Source organism: Candida albicans, chromosome 5 (assembly GCF_000182965.3).
Source record: "Candida albicans SC5314 chromosome 5, complete sequence".
In the NCBI taxonomy this organism is placed as follows: Eukaryota; Fungi; Ascomycota; class Pichiomycetes; order Serinales; family Debaryomycetaceae; genus Candida; species Candida albicans.
The window spans coordinates 181,889-205,502 of NC_032093.1; the positions used below are offsets into that span (position 1 = coordinate 181,889).

Consider the following 23,614-nt stretch of genomic DNA (forward strand, 5'->3'; position numbering starts at 1 on the left):
CTATAAATATATTTATACATTTTTATAAATTGCATCACTTATACATACTACATCTTTCATTTCTTTAACATCATGAACTCTTACAATATCAGTGTTTTGTTCAATACACGCAGACACTGTTGCACCAGTGCCAAATACTCGATCCAGAGGCACGTCATTACCAGTTAATGTCCCCAAAAACTTCTTTCTTGATGTCCCCACCAAAACACAAGCACCATTAAAACTTAAATATTTATGTTTGATTGTTACATCATCAACACGTTCATTAATTTGAATAGAATATTTTTTAAAAAACGAGGCATTACGAATAACTGCTAAATTTTGATTCAAATTTTTAGCAAATCCAATACCTGGATCCAAAATAATTTGCCATTTTTTCACTCCTTTAGCCATGGCTTTAAACATTTGTAAACTCAATTCACGACTGATTCCATTGAGTAAATTCTTGATTTCAGGTGACAAATCCAATTCTTGATGTCCTAATTTAGGATCAATTATATATTCGATAATATCATCATTTGTATTTGATTCATAATTGGTCAATTTAGACATGGTTTTAGGTGATCCTCGAGTATGATTCATGATATAAGGACATCCATATTTGGCAGCCACATCAAATATTTTTTCATCATATTTGCCCATTGAGATATCGTTGATTATGTCAGCACCCACAAGTAAACTTTGTTCAGCAACGTTACTACGATAAGTATCAACCGAAATCAACACCTTCAGTAAATCAGGGTTCAGTGATTGACGAATGGCTCTAATTAATGGAATCACACGTTCCAATTCTTCTTCCTCAGTGGGTTCAACACTTCCTGGTCGTGTGGAAACTCCTCCAATGTCAATAATCGTAGCACCCTCACTGACTAATTTCTCTGCCTGCTTCACAATATTATCTAGTTCTTTTCCAAAATGTTTCCCACCATCACTAAATGAATCAGGAGTCATATTCAATATACCCATAATCAAAGTAGGAGATTTATGATTAATTTGATCAAATTTCAAAATATTATCTTTGACAGGTAATCTAGAGACTGGGATAAATTGTAATAAATCAGACGATTCTTGTACTGTCTCTTGAGGTTTATCATTTATTAATTGTTGTAAATGGCTATGCAAACTTTCTGCACTGATGGGATGAATATAATCAGGGGGTAATACTTCACATAATGGTTGTAATACAAATGTTCTTTCTAACATTGATTTATGTGGAATAATTAGATTCTCGGTATTTAATTGTAAATCGTCATATAGTATAATATCCAAATCTATTGATCTGGGCCCATTATCAAAGTCTTTTTTCCTTTCTAAATGTTTATATTCAATATCTTTTAGAATTTTCAACAACTGGAAAGGTGAAATGTTTTGGAAATTCACTTTAATTACCCCATTGAAAAAATCTGGTTGATCCAAGTAATACATTGGTTTAGAAATGTACAATGATGAAGTTGCTTCTATGGTGATTCCATATTTTTGCAACAATTCGAATGAATTGGTAATATTTTCTACTTGATTTCCAGTATTGGATCCAAAGGCAATAAATGCAGTGTGGTACCCGGTATAATCCTCAGTTTTCTCATTTTCAACAGGTAAATTGAATGCTCTATTAGTTTGAGCAATTGTGTTTTCAAATTTAACTGGTTCCATATCTTTGAAATTGTCTTTGACCATGGTAGATGATACCCCAACACCTTCAACATGACTGAATGCATTCGGTTTAGTGACAGTAGCAACAACTTCAGCTACTCCGTCATATTTCTGAAATGTCAATTGACCAATCTTAGACACCAATGCTTCTACAGTTTTGAAATTAGATGATTCCACGTATGAAACAATATCAGCAATTATTTGATGGAAATATAAATTGGAATTAGGTGCAATTTTAAATTGTAAATCAACATCAACTATTTGTTTTTGTAATCTTTCAAATGTGAAAACCCCAATAATTGTCAATAATCTCAATTTATTAACTTGGAAAATATCTAATGGAACGGGTTGACCCAAAGTGTTTCTATTAATTTTATATTCGACACTTTCAGCTCTTATTTCTGATTTCAAACTTTTTATCGTCACATCCACAATAGATCCACCACCTCTAGATTGATCTAATCCAATATCACTAATTGCTTGAGCAATATTTCCTAATGACTTGAAATTTAAATGCTCATTTGATTTCATAAATTCAGTTACATTTCTGGTAATAACAGCATAATTAATTGAGCATTTCAAATTATCCAATTCCGATGCCTTCTGGAAATCAGTACTGAAAGATAATGATATAGTGATTGGTTGTGGTGTTGGTCGATTCCAGGCATCTTTACCAGTTATCGCCGTACAAGAAATATCTTTAGTGAAAACGGTATCGTTTTTCAACATAGTGATAGAATAATGGAATGCTTTTCGAAATTGTTTATTTATTGTCGGGTTAATCGCCGACTTGAAAAAATTGGAAAACAAAATGGTGAAATAATTGTAATTGTTAATTGGAGGAAAAGTGGGGCGGAGGGTTTGAATCAAGAAGTGAAGTAATGGATTTAAAAAAAAAAAAATATTTCATGGATTACTAAAAAGTTGGAACGATTTAAAAAAACTATTTGAGTCAATTGTTTTTTTCCCCTCTTGGAACCAATTTAATACCTCGTAGTGGTAGCATCAAATTCTTCCTGGAACCATTTACTGCCGCGCCAACGACCAGCACGCGAGGGCTACAAACAGAATAACTTAGTCATAAATCAACATATCTATTGAATTGTTTATACTAATCTATCTTATTTTGTTCTAGTTTTGCCACTTTTTTCAACTCGGAATATACTTTCCTCATCACTACTACTATCATCTGCATTTAACAGAATGGGTAGAAGTTTCAGTTTGGTTGAAGATATACTCTTTTTGGTAGTAGTTTTCTCTTGACTAAGACCATTATCATAATCAACTTCAATAGAATCTGCCACAACAATACCATAATCAACAGTTTCTAGACAAAATTTTTCTGCTTTATCAAAATCAAGATTCATATCTTCCATAATCATTCTAATGATGATTTCATTGGCCAAAACATATGTCGAAAATTGTGACATGTTCCAATACCTAGCAGTTTTATTATCTTTACAAAATTTTGTCAATTTCTTTTCATACCTGTCTAAAATATATGCTCCTATTATTGATTGTCTTTGGAAACCATAATATCCACCATAATATTTCTCCCATTTGATACGCCATTTATCCAGTGCTGGCATTGTTTCACGATCCGATTTCATTTGTTCAGCTTTAGCATACTCATAATATACCGAAGTGTTTAATTTCCCACCTAAAATCTTTGGTATCAAATCCATATATTTGTTTGCTCTTGCCAATAATTCTTTCCTTGATACAATTGGTTTTGGGATTTTCTTCTTTTTGTATTTCTTCAAAACATCATCATATTTACTCCGATTCTGTTGATCAAGTGAATGAAGAATGTTATTTGAATCAAACTTTTCATTTAATGTCTTTGGCTGAGATTTGTCCTTCTCTTTCAGTTTATCGTTATCGTTATCATCATCATCGCTTATTTCAAGTAATCCTTCCACTTTGATACCAGTTTCAGTTTTACGTTTTTTTGCCATTTTCACTGGACTCGGTGTGCTTTTCTCTATATGATTAATATCTATTAGATCAAATGGATCTAATGATTTTCTTGGTTTGGCAATTATTTCTTGATACTCTCCAAGTTTTTTCACTTTACTGGTTTCTAAAGCATTGTCATGAACTAGTATTTTACCCTTAGGACGCTTTTTATAAGTCTTTGATGCCCGAGGTGATAACTTTGTTGGACTAAACATATCATGAATGGGAGATGAAGGGATAGAAGATGTAGCAGAAAGAGAACTAGATGTTCGAGGAAGTGATATCTTAGTTACATTCTCCTTTGATCTTCCATTATTTTTCACCAAGCTTCCATAATCTTTTTCTTTCATTGCTTTATTTTATGTAATTGAATGTTTTTGGACAACCTTGGTTTGTTTAGTTCGCTGATACTTTTTTTTTCTTAAACCGAATTTTTTTATTTTCTCTTTGTTAGTAAACTTACATTAAAACGCATCCTAGTCATATTAATCAATCGTTATTAAACAAATTTAGAATTTAGAATTAACTATACATTTTATTTAGATTACAAATACATATACCATCCTTATTAATGGGAATCTCAATCATGATAAAGCAATATATTATAAAATAATACAATATTCGTATAACTTGACTTATTGAGGTGGGTGTTGTTGCTGTTGTTGCTGTTGCATAGTTTGCATCATTGCAGCAAGCATTGCCATTGCTTCATTATTATTCATACCAGGCTGACCAGGTTGTTGAGGAGGCATTTGAGGGAACCCTGCAGGAAATTGCATAGGAGGTTGTTGTGGTTGTGGTGGTTGTGGTGGTGGTGGTGGTTGTTGTTGTTGTTGTGGATTATTTCCAAATAACCCTTGCAAAGGATTGACTGACGATTGCAGATACGTATTAAACTGAGGTTGAGCACCGTGAGTCATTTGAATATCTCCTTGGGGTATCAATGTAGTCTTCACGTATTCTTCATCTGGTTCGCCCGGTCTATTTGACTTAGGACCATTTCTAGCAGAATTAGTTGGCATCTTTTTCGACATCGCCTTGGATGATAACCCTGAGCCAATTTCAATATCTGGTTCATCAACAACCATACCACTCAGTATTGGCTGACCCCCAGTACCACCCCATTGAGCATGAACAATCCAGTTTTTATCAGCTTCAGTTAATCTTTGAATTGGAATAATCGATATACCGTGTTGATAATTACAGCAATCTCTTGGTCCGAAACCAACTCCCCATCTTGTTCTCAATGGCAAAGCACCATCTTTGTTAAACGAAGTAATAACTTGTTCGGCTTCTCTCCTAGAATAGACTTTAACAAAAGCGTGTTTTTTCTCACTGTTCAAAATAACCGATTGAATTTCAGCGTATGGTCGTAACACTTGAGCTAAAGACCTTTCATCCATATTTCTTGGAACACCTCCTAAAAATAATGTTCTAGATAACACTTTTACAGTGCCTTGTGGAATAGTGGAGTCAAATTGCACTGTTCTTGGACGATAATGTGGGGTCCCCGGTAAATTTAATTCACCACCCATAGCATTTGGTGGAACAAACCCTTGATCAACTTGTCCATTTGTATTTTGTGGATATCCATGATTTACTTGCTTCTGTTGTCTCAAATTTTGCATATTCTGTTGAAGAGCTTGCACCGATGAACTTGGAGGTGATCTCACCCAAGTGTTTGATCCACGCTTAGGTGATCTTGATCTATTTCTTCTACCATATTGAGAGCCATATTCATTGTCGCGACCACGTCTTCTATCAAATTCAGCAGTTGGACCTCCTCTAGCTTCGTTAGAACCAACAACTGGTGACGCTGGTGAAGCTCCTGTAGGTGTACCACCACCTTGCATTTGTTGTAGCATATTAAGAAGATCATCATTACCTGCTTGCCCACCACCTTGAGGGTAAGAAGAGTATTGTTGTTGACTTGGTGGTTGTGAAGAAGCACTACCAGTATTACTACTATTACCACCAAGAGCAGACAACTGAGACAAAATATTAGTGGCATTGGATCCACTTTCGTTGCTGTTGCTGTTGCTGTTGCTGCTGTTGTTGTTGTTGTTGTTGTTGCTGTTGTTGTTGCTGTTGTTGTTGGTTGAAGAGGATTGGGAGCTAGGTGGTGTTTCATTATTTGACCCACTGGCTTTTGCCAAAGAAGCCAACGCCAGCAAAATACTGCTCGACTCTTTTGTACCTTCTGTTGCATCTGGTTTAACTAGGGCAATACTTGCCTTTGGAGGCGAACCAGGTGGGGTAGTAGATTTAAAATGTTTGTTTCTAATGTTCTGAATGACTTCAGGCGAGAAAGTTTCCAGTCTAGCCCAAATGTCAATCAATTTGCCAATTTTTATGTTTATAGAAGGATTAATCAGTAATTCCATCGCATCATCAACTAACGATTCGACTAGTTCATTTATTTTGAAAACAGCAGATGCGTATGTTCCTTCAGGCGCACTAGGCACTAAAGCTTCATTTTTCTTATTGGCTTCCTCGATAAATTTTCGGACTATGGAGTCAACAACATATAATGTTCCCAACTTATTAGTTGATGAATTTGCTTTACATTGAGAATACAAAATAGAAATTAACTTTGGCTCGTTTTCCGCATTCATTTCTTTGACAGCAATATCAGTCAATCTTTTAATACGAGTACCAGATACACCTGGTGCTGGTAAAGTTGAAATCTCTTTAAGAACAGTTTCAAATTCTTCCATTCCTGATAACGACATTTCTTGTTGCTAGTTTTTTTTTATAATTTGTCAATGTACGAAGAAACCTATTCGCAATTAATATTCTAGACAATAGTGGTAATGAAAAAAAAAATATAGAATAACAATAATTAAGGCACAGAATTCAATTTTTGGATTACTCGTTGGTGTTTGCTACTCTTGTAGTTAATTTCCTGAACTTGTGATGAGTTGGTTTTACAATACTAGTAGTTTGGATTTGACGATGGAACTACCAATTTACTGGTTGGTAACTTTCTTTCTTTCTTCCTTTTACTCTTTTGGGGGATGGGAAAAAAAAAACGTAAAAACACAAAAATACTAACAAACAAACTTTAGTTATATATAGATACAGACCTCAAAGTTTTGGTTAAAGATATGAATTGTAGTGGCCAGTTTTACTCTAAATATTATAAGTAACACTCTTCTGACAAGGTTTAGAATCTAATTACTGACACAATATAAAGAAAAGAAAATAAAAATATAATGTTCTTACTAATGCTACGGTTAATTATACTTTAGTTTAATCTGTCTTTTTATTTACCCTTCTTCTTGTTATTTCTTTCTTTCTTAAACTTGAAAGTAGTTTTATTTGATGAATTAGTATTGATGATTGAGTTGTTGTTAGTTATTTGAAAGAAGAAAAAGTGTTGTTGTCTTGTTGGTCTTTTTTTTTTCTTCCCGTTCTTCTTGGAAAGGGAGAGAGAAAATGAAAAAGAAAAAAAAGAGATGATGAAAAGTGTGTGATGCTGAAAAAAAAAAAAAGAGAAAAAAGGAGGACACTTATTGAACACATTCATTGCTGACTGAAAAAGATTAGTGCTGCTTTGCACGACCAGCTCACTTCCAAACCATACCCGCCCCAAAATGGAAAAATATGCAGGTCGGACTTAAGAATCCAATTGGATAAGTTTTGGTGTAAACAGGAAGAGTGTAAAACTGCAGTACTTACTTATATAGGGAAAGAGTTATTCACGTTCATTTCTAACCGTGAAACCTTGTTCATAGATGTTGTTAAACTAGTTTTTTAAACTCAATTTCCATTTTCAAATATCATTAGACTTAACATCATCTAAGTAAGAGCTAACTAATCTGTTACCTTCATGAACCAACTACTATAAATTACGTAGGGAAAATAGTTTGTTCTACAATTGAGTCAAATACCAACAACTTCATGACAAAAGATATCTAACCTGCACTTTTTAATGGGCATAAAACTTCATTTATTCTGCTTTTTTTTTTGGCTTATTATCCGTGTACACAAACATACAGTACTGCTCAGTCCTCGTTGATTCCGTTTGGTTTGGAGAATTTCAATCTCATCACACCGTCACTAAGAATTCTTTGACCCCAATTACCTGCAGCTGGATCACCAGTTTCGTCTCTGCACTGTTTGAGGAATGGAAGTAAAGATGTACCACCTGTACCTCTTTCTTCTTTCTTTTTACGTGCAAGACCAGATCTTAATGTGGAGGAAGAACCCATCTTTTCAGTTTTCTTTGCTTGCAAAACGACATAACGAGTAACAATCTGTATATGTTTATCTCTAAACAGTTTCAACATGGCAAGACATGCGTCGTATGACAATACCAATTCTGGATGAGAATCTTTGTGGTCCAAAACATACTGGTTTATGTTGGTGATTTCCTGGATTTTTGACAAGAATTTTTGGTGGTTGCCTGGCATATATTCTCTCATTTCGTTCATAAACCCATTTTCAGCACCAACACCAGTACTGGCTTTGAATGGCAATGGCCTTTCCCCAGTTGAATAATGCTTTACACCAAGTAAAATGTCCAAGAACTGAATTAATGAACTTTGAGCGTTGGAACCACCAGCATAGTTTCTGACAGTTTTCTCCTCTCCATAGTAAACACCTTTAAGCCCCACCTCGGTCATGTTTTTCCACCCAGCCAAGTATGGTCTGATTCTGAAATAAAATACATGAGGATCACACATTTCTTCCATTTTCATAAGCACAGACCCAAGACTATCAATAGCTTCTGCAAGCTGTTGCAAGTTTTCAACCAATCCTTTGGTGTTATTGTCGTAAGCACATTTAATAGCATCTAAACCAGTAGTAATAGCCAACGCACCCTTGTGTTCAAAATATACACTCACCAAATAGAACCAACTCTCGTCAATTGAACCAGTGAATGTGTTTATAGTTGTCAAATTGTCCAAATCCCATATATCATCGCTAGGCATAATTTGTTTAAAATTCCAAAGACAAAGACTAGCGTAGGTTGCTATTGGCGGTAATCCGAGATGGTCGGAAACTTTTATCCATGGTGTGGCGATCTGGGAAGGTAATTTATCGGTTGGTGTGTCGGTTCCCCAAATATAAGCATGAGCAAGGAACCCTAATATTTGGTAAGCTCTGCGGTATTCTTCGTCGGAGGTAAGGTGAGTGGTTTCTAATACTGGGAGTTTATCTATGATTGCTCTAATACGTTTTGTGAGTATTAATGAAGGAAGGTTGTTTACTATATTTTCCCATGGCTGGTAGTACTCTTGTGGGAGTCGTTCTAAAGGAAGTTTCGAAGGAAGGAACCCTGAGTTGGGGAACACATCGAATTCTTCAATATTTGGGATAGTCATTGGTGAAAAAAAAAAAATATAAAAAAGAAAGTGGTGCAACAAAAAAGAAATTTTTATAACGTTTCCCGTTTTATCCCTAACTCTAATAGCTTTGCGAAAGCGGAGGAAAAGTCGTGAAAAAACTTTGGTTCGTCCTTTGCATAGATTTCAACCCAGTGCAAGTACGACTTATCTCTTATCAACTCCATGTCGGTGTTTAGCATTATAAGCGATTTATCGGCATTAAAGTATTGTGTCTTGCCAGTTTCTGGGACTTCACCCTGACTCCATGTTTCATTAAGCAATACCACATAAAATTGGTTTGAGAAGGTTTTGGGAGTTCTGGTCCATTTACCTTCCCAGCCACTAAACCGTTTATGACATCGACCTACACCATGAGCGCCTATTAGAGCCACTGTTTGCTGGTCATTGTATCCTAATCTTGTAAATGTTTTCCGTATATGATTTGCATCTTTATCAGCAAATGGCAACAACCCATTGGAAGGTGTACATCTATCGTTTGTATAATCAACTCTACCACTTTTCCAGATAATTGTCGGGCCGCCCATATATTCTATAGCAACTTTTCCTGCTAATGTCCACAAGTCAGCGTACGAAATTGCTGGGTACCGTTGTTTTATTGGTTCTAATGCTGCACGAGCTATGTCCAATCCATAGTTCCCTTCATCAGTTATTTCAGGAACGAATCTCATTGTGGCACCATTAGACCCACCAGTGTTGGTAGTCATGTCATATGTAGCGCAACAATGCCAAGCAAGACGAAGGATAATTGGCGCTAAGGAACCGTCGTCGTAATTGTTGATCGAAAGTACTGTGGTGATTTCCTGGATTATTTTCTCATATGGAGGAGGGAGAATGAGTGGAGGTGGGGTTGTTAGTAATGGTGATAGAATGGCAAGTATGATATTTCTGATATAACTTCGAATCATGATTGGCAGCCAAAATATGGTTTCAACAGAAGGGGAAAAAAATAAACGCCAAATACAATTTTACGTTGTCAAATACAATAAAACTCTGTCTAGAAAAAGAGAGAGTGAAATGCATTAAATAAACACAATTATGTACTTGAATAGTATACTTTCCTCCCTTTACCTCATAGACGCAGGTTGGTAAGCATATGAGCTGTCTCAGCAAAAATATTATTTGAACTCTAATTTGAGGATCAAGATCATATTCATGATAGTTGTTCAATCAAGTTTACACCAGCAAATGTACCTCTTTACACTAGCACCATTATTCCAAATGATCCGGAAATCGAGCTGTTGTTGCAAGAATTTTCAAAGAGTTTCTGGAAATGTCTTTGGTTGTGTTCGTACTTAAAAAGGTTCTAAACTAAACACCTCAAACGATGCATACTGAATACTTATCATAGTATATTAGAATAGCAACTACAAGAAAATGGTCATCTCGATAGTGGGCTACAGTCTACATTTCTACACATTTTATATCAATCTGACCTCCAGAATTTGATTTGCAACTATTTTTTTTTCTTTTCACCAATTATAGTGTTCGCTATATGAATTGAAATCGAATGTGATACCTGCGAAGGAAAAACAACTGTATTATATTTTGTACTTACATCTATAGAAAATATACAATCTCATACCTTGAGGATTCTACTGTTTATATAATAGAAAATTCTTCTCATAGTAGACTGAATTATCCATCTGAATTATCAATCCACTTATTCCATCATCAAGTAATAGATTGGTGTATTGTTTTCTTCAGTACAATCACTGCCATTATGCAATGCTAGTTTATTGTTCATAGTTAGCCATATTGTACGCCCTAATTCGAACAAAGAGAGCCCTGTATATGGTTGTGGTTGTCTATTCTGCCTTACACTAGCTTATTGTTGATAATTCGCCATGTTGCACATCCTAATTTTGAACACTATAGAGAGATTTCCCAGCCCGGTTAAACGTCAATGCTGAGACAGAATTCGATCGTCAATGCCCAGGGTGCAAGGTGAAAAGTTTTCGTAGAAAATTTGTTCTTTTCTTCAAGCTGCTTTTAAAAAGGAGGAGGTTCAAGTGGTTTAAGTACSACGGTCACWAAGATTGCGGCTTATGAGGCCCGAACTGAGTTGAAATACACCAAGAAGATATAATTATATACCTTAGTTGTCTAGATTGTTTTATAACATATTTTTCAAGTGTTTGAATTCATGTGTGAATTGTTGTTGATAATACTGATTAAAAATGAAAGAACTTCATCATCAGTCATATCTTCAAAAAAGTTGTCTAATCGTGAAGGACTGAAAGCAACAATACCAGAACTTGCATTATGCCAAACAATAGCAAATAACTAACCAAAACGATGAGACGAACCAGTAGCAAATATTGTCCCGATATTAACAGGAAGAAAACCAACGATTCTAAAAGGACCCAGCAAGCTATCTCCAATACAAGTTAAACCCAAACCACGAATTTCAGCAACTGTACCAGTATTTCTCCTAACATTTCTAACATCAGAACCATTATCCAGATCACTATATACTTCAACAAGAGAACTATTTTCAACCAAAGATTCAGCATCATCATCCAGCTCATATTCAGAAAAACTATCACCATTTAACAAATTTCCATCACAATCAAACAAATTAGAGTCACCCAAATATTCAAGACCAAAAGTTGTACCAGTATTAGCATTAATATTATCAGTAGTACCAACAATTAAAAAATCAGGAATTTGACATGGGACAAAAAAAGCAATATCATTCAAAAAGGCATAAGAGTACTTAGGTTTCGGATTAATAGTAACTTGACAACAGACATAAACTGGAGCAGGAAAAACAAATGATTCGAGAGTTAATAATTCATGTGGTAAAACTGGGAATGGTAATCCTAAATTGGAGATTACAAAAGTTTAGTTAGCACCTTAAATAGAACTGTGAATTTAATAGTAACAATTTTTTTTTTTTTTTTTTTTGTCAATGGGCGAGGATTGAGCTATAATTATACTATTTTGTCTGTTCAAAAACACGAAATAACATTGTAAGAAATAACCTTTACACATATTAATCACTTGGTTGCATTTGAGAATACTACAATAGAATGCTTTTGTTAGAGAGAATTTTCTAGTTTTAAAACCCTCGTTTAGTTGCTTTGTAAATTTTCTTTCCAGTGGACCAGACACCCTTTTCCCGATGCCAGATCACTCTTGGTGAAATACTGTGGAAATAAATAAGACTTTCTTCTCTTCAATAAGTGTGGCAATTGTAGAGTCTATTTTATAGATGTGGTTAAAGGAAATCGGTAAACCCAATCACATTGGCCACCAAGAATTTAGACATCAGTAAAGTTGGTGATTCAAACCTGTTCCACAATTGGGTCAAATACCACGACTAACAAATCAATGTTCTACTTTGAACAATTTACACTACCAACAGTTTTTTGTTTTTTCGTTCTTCTTTGGTTTGAAAAATTTTTATTCTCATTTTATTGGTTTTGGGTGTTTAGTTTACCTTATATAGATAGATACTCAACCCTGATATCAAAGTACCGTCAATATGAGAGGGTCGACGTTTCACAAGGTTATAAGAACCTATTCCACAACTCCTGCATCGACATCTTCAAGTATCTCCCTGACATTGGTTTTATCAAGATTGCCCATTATAACTCCCGACGTACCAAAATTTGATCAACAATTCTACAATTATCAAACAGAATTATGGAGAAGATTGATGTGGACATTTCCTAAATGGTTTTATTTTAGACCTGGGACATTATCTGAACAAAAATTCAAAGAACTTAATGAAAACCCCGTGAGTTATGACCCTAAAGTAATTTATCCAAGGGGGAAGCCAGATTTAAAACATAATCGAGATCGTAGATTCAGACAATATATAAGATTACCAAAAACTTATAAAGAAGAAAGTGAATTGGTTGAAGGAGAAGAAAATACACAACTGGATCAAGATATCGCTAGAAAAATTGTACCCAATTCAAGAATTACTGAAGCTGACAAAAAGAATGATTCAACTAGTTTGGAAAGAAAATTGAGTAGAACATTATATTTAGTGGTTAAACAAAGTGAATCAGATGGTGAATGGAAATTCCCAAATTTCAAACAACCAGAGAACGGTGACTTGGTACCTTTGCATGAATTAGCTGAAACTGGATTATATTCTATTGGTGGGAAGAAAATTAACTATTTCAATGTTTCTCGTGTGCCATGCCATGTAATTCAAGATTCCAAAGATTCCTCCAAACAATACTTTATAAAATCTCACATATTATCTGGGGCATTTGAAGCTCAAGAAAAAGATGTTGAATTTAAATGGTTAACAAAAGAAGAATTGGGAGAATGTTTATCAGCAGAGTATTATAAAGACATAGAGCATTTGCTAAATGATGTTTAAAAAAGTTAATGTAAATTTTACTGTACATAGTTATCATTTAATATAGATATCATTTTAGTTCAAAACTTTTACATTTAGTATACATGTAGCAATACAAATGGTGGTTGGGGGAAGGAGGAGAAGAAGCCAACCAACCAACCAACCAACCAAACAACTCTAATTTCATATTTTATCTATATATCTTTCTTTCCTTTGATTGCTTGTTGGGCAGCGAAAACTGATCGATCCAACAATGTACCAACCATCAAAACACCAGCAATGGAACTAATGACACCCAACACAAATCCTGACCAGGTTTTAGCATATTGTTGACGGTTAATAATTTTTAATGGCGAGATATCGAAATTGAAATTAACTCCAGGAATACCTCCTCTAGCATGCAAAGTGTGTTGGTGATCTTCATCTTTCCCTCCTACTAATGGCCTATCATGAGTTATGACAGAAAATTGGTTAGTATCTATTCTATTCTTATAATCTAAACTCTCGAATCTTGTGGCAACAACTTTCAAGTAGTATGAAACAAGATGGGCTTTTTTGTGCAACATAAATTGATGATCATCTAATGGGTGGATCGAGTCAAATAATTCATCAGCTTGTCCATCAACGGGCATTTCGCCAAATGATAAATGATTGATTATGTGATCGAAATTGAATTTATCTGGGTATTTGGTATATAAGGACAAGTCATGGAAATGTCTTCCTTCACGGGTAAATGAAGCACCAGGAGCAAAATCCATAGTCCCCGAAACACGATTGATCTTGGTTGTTCCCTTGATACGACAACCTTCATTGTTGTTAATTCTTTCTCTTAATCTACCGACATAACCTTCCTTTTCACATTGTTCAATATTTTCACCATCATAAAATGACCAATGCTTCTCTGCATAAGCTCTACGGACAGTATTACAATCATTACAACAAAATTGTTTTTTATCTTGTGGTAATGCTCCGTAACAAGACCCACAATAGGCATTTTCGTCAGATCCTTCAGGTAACCCTTTAGCTAAATCAGATAATTCAATATCATTATTAAAAGCCGGTTCATCATCTTCAATTTCATTAACAATCACATCACCTTGTTTATTTTTCAATAATCTAATTTTTTTCAAACCGGAATCAATAATATTCAAACTTAAATCCCCAGTAACGTCGAGTAAATCAATGGAAATCAAATCACAAGGAAGATTAATAAAACTTATATCTAAATTGATATCCAATTGTTTATTGATATCACGATCCACGACTAATTCAGGACGAGTTATAATTGTAGTATAATCAACGTATTCATTTCGAATTAAAACTAACGTTATTAAAATACATATTAAAGTAATGATCCCACCTGAAGTTGTTTTGATTCTTGCATCTTCTACTGTCTTTGCAAATGCATCAAAAGACAATAACTTTGGTCTTGACGACATGGAGGAGGGAAATGTGTAGTCTATAAGGATTGTTTCTTAAAAAAAAAAAGAGAAAAACCGAAATTAACTCTAAAATTATCTTACGTGGCTAATAATAATTGTATGTGTGTGTCTGTTCGTTTTTTTCTCGTTGTCTCTGCCTCGTTGAATTTTTCACCTTCCATCCAAATCCACATCAATTCCATTCTTGGCAGTAAACAAAGAAAAAAATTCTGGTCAAAACGAAACGAAACGAAACCAACCAATATACTAACCAACTTACCACCCCCTTTCCCAAAAATGCTGAGTCCAAATGATAGAAATAAAAAATTCTTTAATAGTTTAACTCCAATAGTTTTAAGAGATAAACCAATTTCAAGTTATGCTTCATCAGAAATTATAACAGTTGCAATTAATCAAACTGGTACTAGAGTGGTATATTCACGTACAGATAGATCAGTAAGGATTTGGAAATGTCTTCCTGCTTCAGTAGTTGACCCAAAAACTATTGTTGATGCCCATCTGAAAGCAGTCGAATGTTTATCTTTCAATCCAATGACAGAATTCACGTTTGCAACAGTGGCTAAAGATGAATATGTCAAAATTTGGAATGCTAATACTGGGGATAAATTACATGAAATAAAATGTGAATTTGATTCGTTAAAATTGGTTCGTTATTCAAATGATGGACAATTGTTAGTGGTTGTGGATAGAGCATCTAATTTCTTGTTTTTCAATGTTGGAGCAAATTATAAATTAATTCATAAATTCAAATTAGATGAGCATATCTATGATTTAAAATGGTTCAATCATGATCATCAATTTTTCCTTGTATCTTCACATGATGGAAGCATACTTTTATATGAAATTATTGATGGTGATGGAGACAATGAACTATCTTCAAAATTAAGAGCATCAGTGTCTGGTCACAATTCATCAATCACTACCATTGCTATATCGCCAAAAGGTAATTATTTTACGGTTGGAAGTAGTGAAGGGGTGATAAGTTTTTGGAAAACTTTAGAGAATCTAATTAATCTGAAAGTGATTACTGATGTTGATCAAAGTATTGCCCAATTGGATATCAGTAGAGATGGTACTTATTTGGCAGTCGCATATGATACTGATAGTAATCTGAGAATATATGAAGCTGAAGGAAGTGAATTGGTTCATGAAATACCCAATAGTGGCAGTGGGAACCAAACTTTTAGCTCAATAGTGTGGTTCCCAACGAAAACAGGATTCGCATATACCAGTGACCATGGTACAGTTTTAACTGTTATGATTAAACCGATAGAACAGAAACACAGGCGATAATAAAACTAGAAATGAAAACATGTAATATATATCAGAATCTCTATAATGAATAAATATGTATCTATATTTGTAAATTGATTATTTATCTATAGTTCCAAAAGCACAATTTCTCAAATTTTGTAATTCATGACTGCAACTCTTTGTATTACTCTTATTCATTTTTAGACATGCTTCATAAGCTTGCATTTTTCCAAAACATTCATTTTGGATCTTAGCAAATGATGGGACAGAAGTTTTAATACATTTTGTCAAATCAACTTGTTGTTGGAAACATTGATTTGGATCTGGTTGCGGTAATGTCATACATTGATGGAAAGATAAAAATTGATGAGGGCAATGACGAGAAATGTCTTCTAATAAAAACTGATCTAGAAATCCAGGTTTAGTCTGATCCATGGTAAGTTCTTGAGAGTAATGAATAGTTTAAACAGTGATAGAAAGATCAGTTAATTCTGTATTAGAGGAAGAAGTTTCAAACCAACTGTTCTTTTTTTTTTTCATTGTGATTGGCAGCAAATCGTCCCAACAGTTTAGTTTTGGCGACCTCTTTTTTTTTTCGCCGCAATCACACGAACCATCAAATCCGAGACAGAGGATAGAAGCAGGAAAAAAAAAATTGTGTGGGAAAACAACTTAACGGTTTTTTCTTAGTTAGGATATTACCAATTGAAATACACCCCCATAGCAACACTAGTTGTCTTCCTTCCCTTCCAATATATATAAACACAAATAATGGGAATATCTAGAGGAGTGAAAACCACATTGTTAACATTGACATGGTTTCCAGTACTATATTCATTCACAAATCATGGATATCAACCGTATCAAATAACTGGATCATCAATGACACCAACTTTCAATCCCGGTACGTCAACAATGACAAAAGATATTGTTTTAGTACAAAAATATAATATTAAAAAACCCAGATCGCTATCAAGAGGAGACATAATTATGTTTCGATCGCCAGAAAACCCAGAAAAATTATTGACTAAACGAGTTGTGGGTATACAAGGTGATATTATACGACCTAAATCACCACCTTATCCTAAATCAGAAGTGAAAATCCCCAGAAATCATTTTTGGGTTGAAGGAGATAATAGTTTCCATTCTATAGATTCGAATAAGTTTGGACCTGTTAGTCAAGGATTGGTGATTGGGAAAGTGGTGACTATAATATGGCCACCAAGTAGGTTTGGAAGTGAATTAAAAAGAAATTTATAGAAACATACTGGGTAATAGCCTATGTGATATCACAATTTGGGTAAATAGAAATAGGTGAGGGGGGTTGGATTGCCGAAGTGGGTTTGTATATATATATAATAGGGAATTAGAATTCAAATATTCCAAAATACACAGCATTTATCTTACATGTGACCAATGAGGAAGGGGAATAGCTCTAACAACCTAATAGTGGTGAACACTTGTTGAATGTAATCGGGTTTCTCTATAAAAACAGTTTACTCATTTACAAAAACTGTATCATTTGTAAGACATTATTCAATGCAGATCCATTCTTTGGTGTACAGTTTTGAATTCACTCAAACGTGTAAAACAATAATTAAATCTAATATATTTATATAAAAGCAAATACAAAAACTCTACACCTGCAAAGTTGAACCTCCGCTTAGTATCTGTTATACATTTTTCTGTTGTACTTTAACGGTATCGTCTTTTTCATCAGAAATCACACCAATATCTTCATCTTCTTGATATTGAGTGACAACACCACTATCACCTAACAATCTTATATCAACCCCGTTTTCTTCTAAATATTCTTTAAACAATCTATCTTCTTTATTAATAGCATCTTGACCCACTGGCGGAACAAAGAAAATAGTTAAAAATGCACTGAAAAGACACAAGGCAGAACTGACATAAAATGGTACTTGTAAAGATAAATCTTCACTGTATGCATAATGTTTTTGAATTGCTGGGAATACCCAAGTACCCACAAAGGCACCAATTTTCCCAATTGCAGCGGCAATACCATAATATTGACCTCTAATTGATGAAGCACAAGTTTTCGATGCCAATAATCCGGTATTATTACCTGGTCCAAATTCACCAAACGTGGAAAAAATACCGAAAACAACGACAAATCCAGCTACATGTTTTTTCAAACTTTTCAAACATGCTGACATGGCAATACCAATGATCCCTTGAGCACCAACCCCGATTGCCAAAGTTAATCTTGGTCCAAGATAATCACCTATAAAGGCACCAAGAAATGCCCCTGGCATATAAAACAAATTGAACACAACTGACCACCCCCAATTTTCGTAAAGAGTTCCATTTGGTATGACTTCACCAATAATGATAGTATTGAAAGTTCCAAAAGAATAAACGGAAAAATCGTAGATGAACCAAATCAAAGAGACCACGGTTAAACGGAACCAATAGAATTTAATAATCAACCACCAAGGATATTTGCTATAATTGACTCTTTTCATATTCATTTTTTTGAATGATTTGGAATTATCCATTTTTAAACGGATGAAAAACAAAATCAATGGTGGAATTACCCCTAATCCGATACTTAATCTCCAAACGGCTCTTAAATGACGAGGAGTGAAAATCCATAATAAAACCAATGGAACAAACGAAGAAACAACAAACCCAAAATCAATCATAGCATTGGTGAACCAACTGAAATATCTATTTCTATGACCGGAAGGTAATTGGTTAGCAAATTCTGAAGCTATAACTGAAGAAGTTGGATATTCAGCACCAATAGCAATACCCAAGAAAAATCTCCATACTGTAAGACAAGCGAAAAACCCTTGAACCGTTGTCCCCCAAGAAGCAACAGCACACATTAATGTAAAGAAAATTAACATTACATTAGCAGTTAACATACCGGTTTTTCTATCGAAATTATCGGAAATATAACCAAAACTTAATTGTCCCACCACCGTACCAACAAATCCAATAGATCCAATATTATTCATAGCATTAGATTTAGTAAATTCATCACCATAAATTTTTTTCAAACATGATAATACCGTACTAATACCAGCATTAACATATCCATCAGAAAATAAACCTGCGCCGGAAGCAAATGCTGGCCATAAATTTTTGATTTCAACTTTAGTTTCCACGGTTTCATCATCTTCAAGAACATCTTCTTTAATTAATTGATCTTGACTTTTACCTAAAGTGATTTCACTTCGAATTTGATCAACCCAACCAAAACAAAAGTCACCAACTGAATGAGGTAAATCTCTAGTAGCCATAATGATATGATATGATTATTTAAATTAGGATTGAATGGTTTAGAGTCTTCTTGGACAAAAAGGAAATAAAAATATGTAAAGGAAATTGAATCCCAATTTATACCTCTGGATTAAGTGCCCATTGGACTTTAAAATTTTCTTCATACCAGACCTAATAAGCTTTCCTCTTAGTATTAATTATGGAAGTGAAAATTGAAAATGAAACCTTATTATCACAAATGTTAAATTGAACAAAAAGCAAAAAGGGTTATTTTGTAGTTGGGCACAACTTGTACTCTTCCAGTGTTATCAATTTTTAAAAAAGCCGTACAAACATTGTTTCCAATAAAGGTTACTAAGTGATTTTCAAATTAATCAATTCTTAAAAAAATAATCAAAGAATTGGTTTGAAACTGGAAACGTGGGCCAAAAAAAACTACAATTAATTGATTGAATTATGTTATCTTTATTGAAGTTTAAAATTTTGGCTACTATTCCAAATTTAGTTTAATTGAAGTATATATATCTCTGATTTGACAAAAACAACTTGATTCCTTATAGACTATATCAACCAATACATACATACACACATATATCTGTCAAGTTATGACAAGAAAAAAAACTCTTTAATTCCAGGGGGGGTTCCACACTTTGATTGATGTATTTGGAACAACGGTTTTATTTTTTCTTGGTATTGCGTGATTCCGCCTCGTAATTCCCGTCCGAGAAGAAAAATAAAAAATTTAAAACGAATTTCGCAACCTTTATTCAATGAGTCCAATCAAGTAGCCTATTTTTTGTTATTAAAAGAATCTAAATAGCTGTGGGCTCATAATTGTTTAATTATTACTCCGAATCTATGGCTTTTGATTGGTATGTAAAAACCAAGAATCGTTATTGTAAACTTGCTTCAAAAGTTCAACAAATGTGCGAGACAAACTTGAAATGAGAACCGCGCCGTAATCCGACACATTCCTAAAATTATACGGTATCTTAGCCAATCCCATAATGGCTCTTTGTGGTATTATTCCGTAAAACGTGGGTTTAGACTGCAAAGTGATAGAGCTACCTATTTTTGTGTATGATTGTTTAACTTGGGAAACGCATCTGCGCAAAACTTGGAACACTGTTTGAGCGATATTTCCTGCAAGATATAATACTACAACATGCTTTATGTAAGAGACAAAGAATCAATATTTTAGTCCAGATTCTTTTCAACAATTGATCCACGTTGTCAGAAAGTTTAAAGTAGCTATAACCGAAAACAATTAAACTGTTGTATAGAAAGATCAAAAAAATCTTAACAATCATTTATTGTAGATGAAGGTAAAAACATTGCATAATCTTTTTTTTTTCTTGAAAAATGAATCTTGTACGTTAAAATGCTCTAAACTATATATATAAATGTGCTCCCACAAAGCGTCCAGTCAAATGAGATATAATAAATACTGTTTTATGCAAAACTATAAACTATTAAAGAGAATTATTGTCAACTTGGAAATCATCTCTCTTTCCTTTTTCAAGTGAGTCTGATTCACGACAAACTTCACGAACATCACCACCTTCTCCCAACATATTGATATCAAATCCATTGTTACTCAAGTATTGGACAAAATCATGATCTTCTTTGTAAATAGCATCTTGACCAACTTGAGGACAGAAAAAGATTGCCAAACAAGCACTGAAAAGACACAATGCAGAACTAATATAGAATGGAACTTGTAATTGTAAATCTGGATTGGCATTGTTTGCATATTTACTCTGAATAGCTGGGAATACCCATGTACCAACGAATGCACCAATTTTACCGATGGCAGCAGCTATACCATAGTATTGACCTCTAATGGCTGTAGCAGATGTCTTTGAAGCCAATAACCCAATGTTGTCACCAGGTCCAAATTCCCCAAATGTAGTGAAAATACCAAATACAACAACAAACCCGGCAATGTGTTTCTTCAAACTATTCAAACAAGCAGACATGGCAATGCCAATGACACCTTGTATCCCCACACCAAGAGCTAATGTTAATCTTGGTCCAATATAATCGGCAGAGATTGCTCCTAAGAAAGCACCAGGAATATAAAATAAATTGAAAACAATTGACCAACCCCATTGTTTCCAAATTGGTGCTTCAGGGATGATTTCTCCAATGATAATGGTGTTGAAATTCCCAAATGAGTAAGCAGAAAAATCATAAATAAACCAAATCAATGAAACAATAGTCAATCTAAACCAGTAAAATTTAACAATCAACCACCAAGGATAATCTCTGTATTTAACGTTTTTCATATGTAATTTCTGGAAAGAAGATGAATTTTTCATTTTCAAACGCATGAAAAATAATGATAAAGGTGGGATAACTCCTAACCCAATGGCCACTCTCCATAATGCTCGTAAATGTTTTTCAGTAAAAATCCAAATTAAAACAAATGGGACAAAAGCTGAAACAACGAAACCCAGATCAATCATGGCATTAGTAAACCAACTGAAATATCTGTTTCTTTTACCTGGTGGTAATTGATTAGCAAATTCAGAAGCAATGACAGAAGAGGTGGGGTATTCTGCACCAATGGCTACCCCCAAAAAGAATCTCCATACAGTAAGACAAGCGAAAAACCCTTGGACGGTAACCCCCCAAGATCCTACAGCGCACATTAATGTGAAAAAAATCAACATAACATTTGCTGCCATCATCCCTCCTTTTCTAGCAATTCTATCAGAAATATAACCAAAACCTAGTTGACCAACAACGGTACCAACAAAAGCTATCGATGCAATATTATTAATGGCATTTGATTTGGTGATTTCATCAGGATAAATTTTCTTCAAACAAAAAAGCACCGTACTAATGGAATTATTAACATAACCATCGGAAAATAATCCTGCTCCAGAAGCAAAAGCTGGCCATAAACTATTTGCTTTAACAGATGTGACTACTTCGGAATCTTCATCAGTAGTAGAATGATAATCTTCAGCGAGTAATTGTTCTTTACTTTTCCCAACGGTGAATTCAGCACGTATTCTTTTCACCCAGCCATAACTCAACTCGGAAAAACTATGAGGTAAATCTCTAGTAGACATATTTGTAAAGTCAGTAGAAGTTTCAAACAAAAAAAGATATATGTATAAGTGTATGACCAAATAAAAAAAGATAAGATAAGATAAGATAGATGAGGAAATGAAAACTGAAACTTACAAGATGGATGGAATAAATGGGTAAAAAAGTTAATAAGTAAATCAAACTACATAAGGAATAGGAAATCTGAATAGGTCGATTGAAGAAGGGAATTGGCTAGTCTATTTATATTATAATTTTTTTTCTCTTTTCCATTTGGGTATTGTCACAAAAAGCTGATTTAATTTAGTGGATTGATTGATTGTAATAGTTTGGGAATTGGGAAGGTGCATACATTTTTAATCTTGTAAATTTTTTTTTTTTGGGTGATTGTATATGTAAAGCAATTTTGCCGTAACACATACCCTCCTCTATATACTGCATTGATAGTTCGGTTTTTTTTTTTTTTTGCTATTTTTACGTGTAACTGTGTTCAACAAATAAACTAGACAAAATATCAACGATATCACGATAAAGATAAGATAAGAAAAACAAAGAGCATTGTCTTGTATAGCTGTCTATTCATTTACACGTCCTTCTAAGGTGAAAAAGTTGATAGTTTGGTTGGTCACACTATCATTAAAACCTAACCTGGTTAATTAATAAACTTTTAAAACAAAATCTAATTTTTTTTTTTCGTTTCAGTAAATCTTCCTCTTTATTGTTTGTAGCCATTCAAGAGTAAAATTAGCTAAAAAAAACCCAAAAAGCCATGTGGCACATGGTATTATTGAGAAAGAGAGAAAGAAGATTCCACAAAACCAGAAGCAAAGTAATTTTTAATGTATGACTTACTAAAGCTGACAAACTGAAAAATTGAAATTGCGAGAGAAACGTGGGCCACGGTTTTGAATACATGAGAAGTAATTAACTACATTTCAACTATTTTGCAAATTAATACAGGTCAAACAAATTAACAAAAACTCGGTCCTACCATAGTGCAAACTTTGAAGGGAGCCTAACCGAGCAATATTGATCTAAAAACTTTTAAACCTATCAAAAAAAGAAACCTTAATTTATTTTGTCTTGGCCAAACCCCATCAAATGTGTCAAAACACAAATTATATTATTTCTTAGCTATGTGAATTGTTGGTACCTCTGGGATTTGATTTTTAACGATTCAAGATATCACTACTGGATTTTTTTGATTGGGCTTTCTTGTTGGTGATGGTTCTTATTTTCCCTTATTAAGCAACACAGTAAATGCCGTATTGACTTTGGTAGCGTGATCACATTTTGTTGATGATGTGACCTATTACCGGCAATAGCTT

The 23,614-nt window shown here is 34.0% G+C and overlaps 12 protein-coding genes across 12 annotated transcripts; 3 read left to right on the forward strand and 9 right to left on the reverse strand. All coding sequences in view use genetic code 12, as the record gives it.

The window, feature by feature from the left end:
• Positions 1-12: 12 nt before the first annotated feature.
• FOL1 (trifunctional dihydropteroate synthetase/dihydrohydroxymethylpterin pyrophosphokinase/dihydroneopterin aldolase) lies at positions 13-2,379 on the reverse strand (the record flags this gene model as incomplete). The annotated part of the gene is made up of 1 exon (XM_709114.2): positions 13-2,379. The coding sequence occupies one exon, from the start codon at positions 2,377-2,379 to the stop codon at positions 13-15; it is 2,367 nt and encodes a 788-aa protein (XP_714207.2).
• A 392-nt stretch (positions 2,380-2,771) lies between these two features.
• CAALFM_C500780CA (uncharacterized protein) lies at positions 2,772-3,824 on the reverse strand (the record flags this gene model as incomplete). Its single annotated transcript, XM_709115.2, has 1 exon — positions 2,772-3,824. The coding sequence occupies one exon, from the start codon at positions 3,822-3,824 to the stop codon at positions 2,772-2,774; it is 1,053 nt and encodes a 350-aa protein (XP_714208.2).
• Positions 3,825-4,244: 420 nt separating this feature from the next.
• Positions 4,245-6,341, reverse strand: CAALFM_C500790CA (Nrd1 complex RNA-binding subunit; the record flags this gene model as incomplete). Its single annotated transcript, XM_709116.2, has 1 exon — positions 4,245-6,341. One exon carries the CDS (start codon positions 6,339-6,341, stop codon positions 4,245-4,247), a length of 2,097 nt encoding a protein of 698 aa, XP_714209.2.
• Positions 6,342-7,616: 1,275 nt separating this feature from the next.
• CAALFM_C500800CA (dioxygenase) lies at positions 7,617-8,939 on the reverse strand (the record flags this gene model as incomplete). The annotated part of the gene is made up of 1 exon (XM_709117.2): positions 7,617-8,939. The coding sequence occupies one exon, from the start codon at positions 8,937-8,939 to the stop codon at positions 7,617-7,619; it is 1,323 nt and encodes a 440-aa protein (XP_714210.1).
• Positions 8,940-8,992: 53 nt separating this feature from the next.
• Positions 8,993-9,868, reverse strand: CAALFM_C500810CA (uncharacterized protein; the record flags this gene model as incomplete). Its single annotated transcript, XM_709118.2, has 1 exon — positions 8,993-9,868. The coding sequence occupies one exon, from the start codon at positions 9,866-9,868 to the stop codon at positions 8,993-8,995; it is 876 nt and encodes a 291-aa protein (XP_714211.2).
• A 2,582-nt stretch (positions 9,869-12,450) lies between these two features.
• On the forward strand, positions 12,451-13,302 carry CAALFM_C500820WA (mitochondrial 54S ribosomal protein mL46; the record flags this gene model as incomplete). The annotated part of the gene is made up of 1 exon (XM_709119.1): positions 12,451-13,302. One exon carries the CDS (start codon positions 12,451-12,453, stop codon positions 13,300-13,302), a length of 852 nt encoding a protein of 283 aa, XP_714212.1.
• A 173-nt stretch (positions 13,303-13,475) lies between these two features.
• ERV46 (Erv46p) lies at positions 13,476-14,720 on the reverse strand (the record flags this gene model as incomplete). The annotated part of the gene is made up of 1 exon (XM_709120.2): positions 13,476-14,720. One exon carries the CDS (start codon positions 14,718-14,720, stop codon positions 13,476-13,478), a length of 1,245 nt encoding a protein of 414 aa, XP_714213.1.
• Positions 14,721-14,822: 102 nt separating this feature from the next.
• CAALFM_C500840WA (uncharacterized protein) lies at positions 14,823-16,016 on the forward strand (the record flags this gene model as incomplete). Its single annotated transcript, XM_709121.1, has 1 exon — positions 14,823-16,016. One exon carries the CDS (start codon positions 14,823-14,825, stop codon positions 16,014-16,016), a length of 1,194 nt encoding a protein of 397 aa, XP_714214.1.
• A 78-nt stretch (positions 16,017-16,094) lies between these two features.
• On the reverse strand, positions 16,095-16,412 carry CAALFM_C500850CA (uncharacterized protein; the record flags this gene model as incomplete). The annotated part of the gene is made up of 1 exon (XM_709122.1): positions 16,095-16,412. The coding sequence occupies one exon, from the start codon at positions 16,410-16,412 to the stop codon at positions 16,095-16,097; it is 318 nt and encodes a 105-aa protein (XP_714215.1).
• A 336-nt stretch (positions 16,413-16,748) lies between these two features.
• On the forward strand, positions 16,749-17,237 carry IMP2 (endopeptidase catalytic subunit; the record flags this gene model as incomplete). Its single annotated transcript, XM_710650.2, has 1 exon — positions 16,749-17,237. The coding sequence occupies one exon, from the start codon at positions 16,749-16,751 to the stop codon at positions 17,235-17,237; it is 489 nt and encodes a 162-aa protein (XP_715743.2).
• Positions 17,238-17,650: 413 nt separating this feature from the next.
• Positions 17,651-19,249, reverse strand: GIT4 (Git4p; the record flags this gene model as incomplete). The annotated part of the gene is made up of 1 exon (XM_710649.2): positions 17,651-19,249. One exon carries the CDS (start codon positions 19,247-19,249, stop codon positions 17,651-17,653), a length of 1,599 nt encoding a protein of 532 aa, XP_715742.2.
• A 1,452-nt stretch (positions 19,250-20,701) lies between these two features.
• Positions 20,702-22,309, reverse strand: GIT3 (Git3p; the record flags this gene model as incomplete). The annotated part of the gene is made up of 1 exon (XM_710648.2): positions 20,702-22,309. One exon carries the CDS (start codon positions 22,307-22,309, stop codon positions 20,702-20,704), a length of 1,608 nt encoding a protein of 535 aa, XP_715741.1.
• Positions 22,310-23,614: the final 1,305 nt, after the last annotated feature.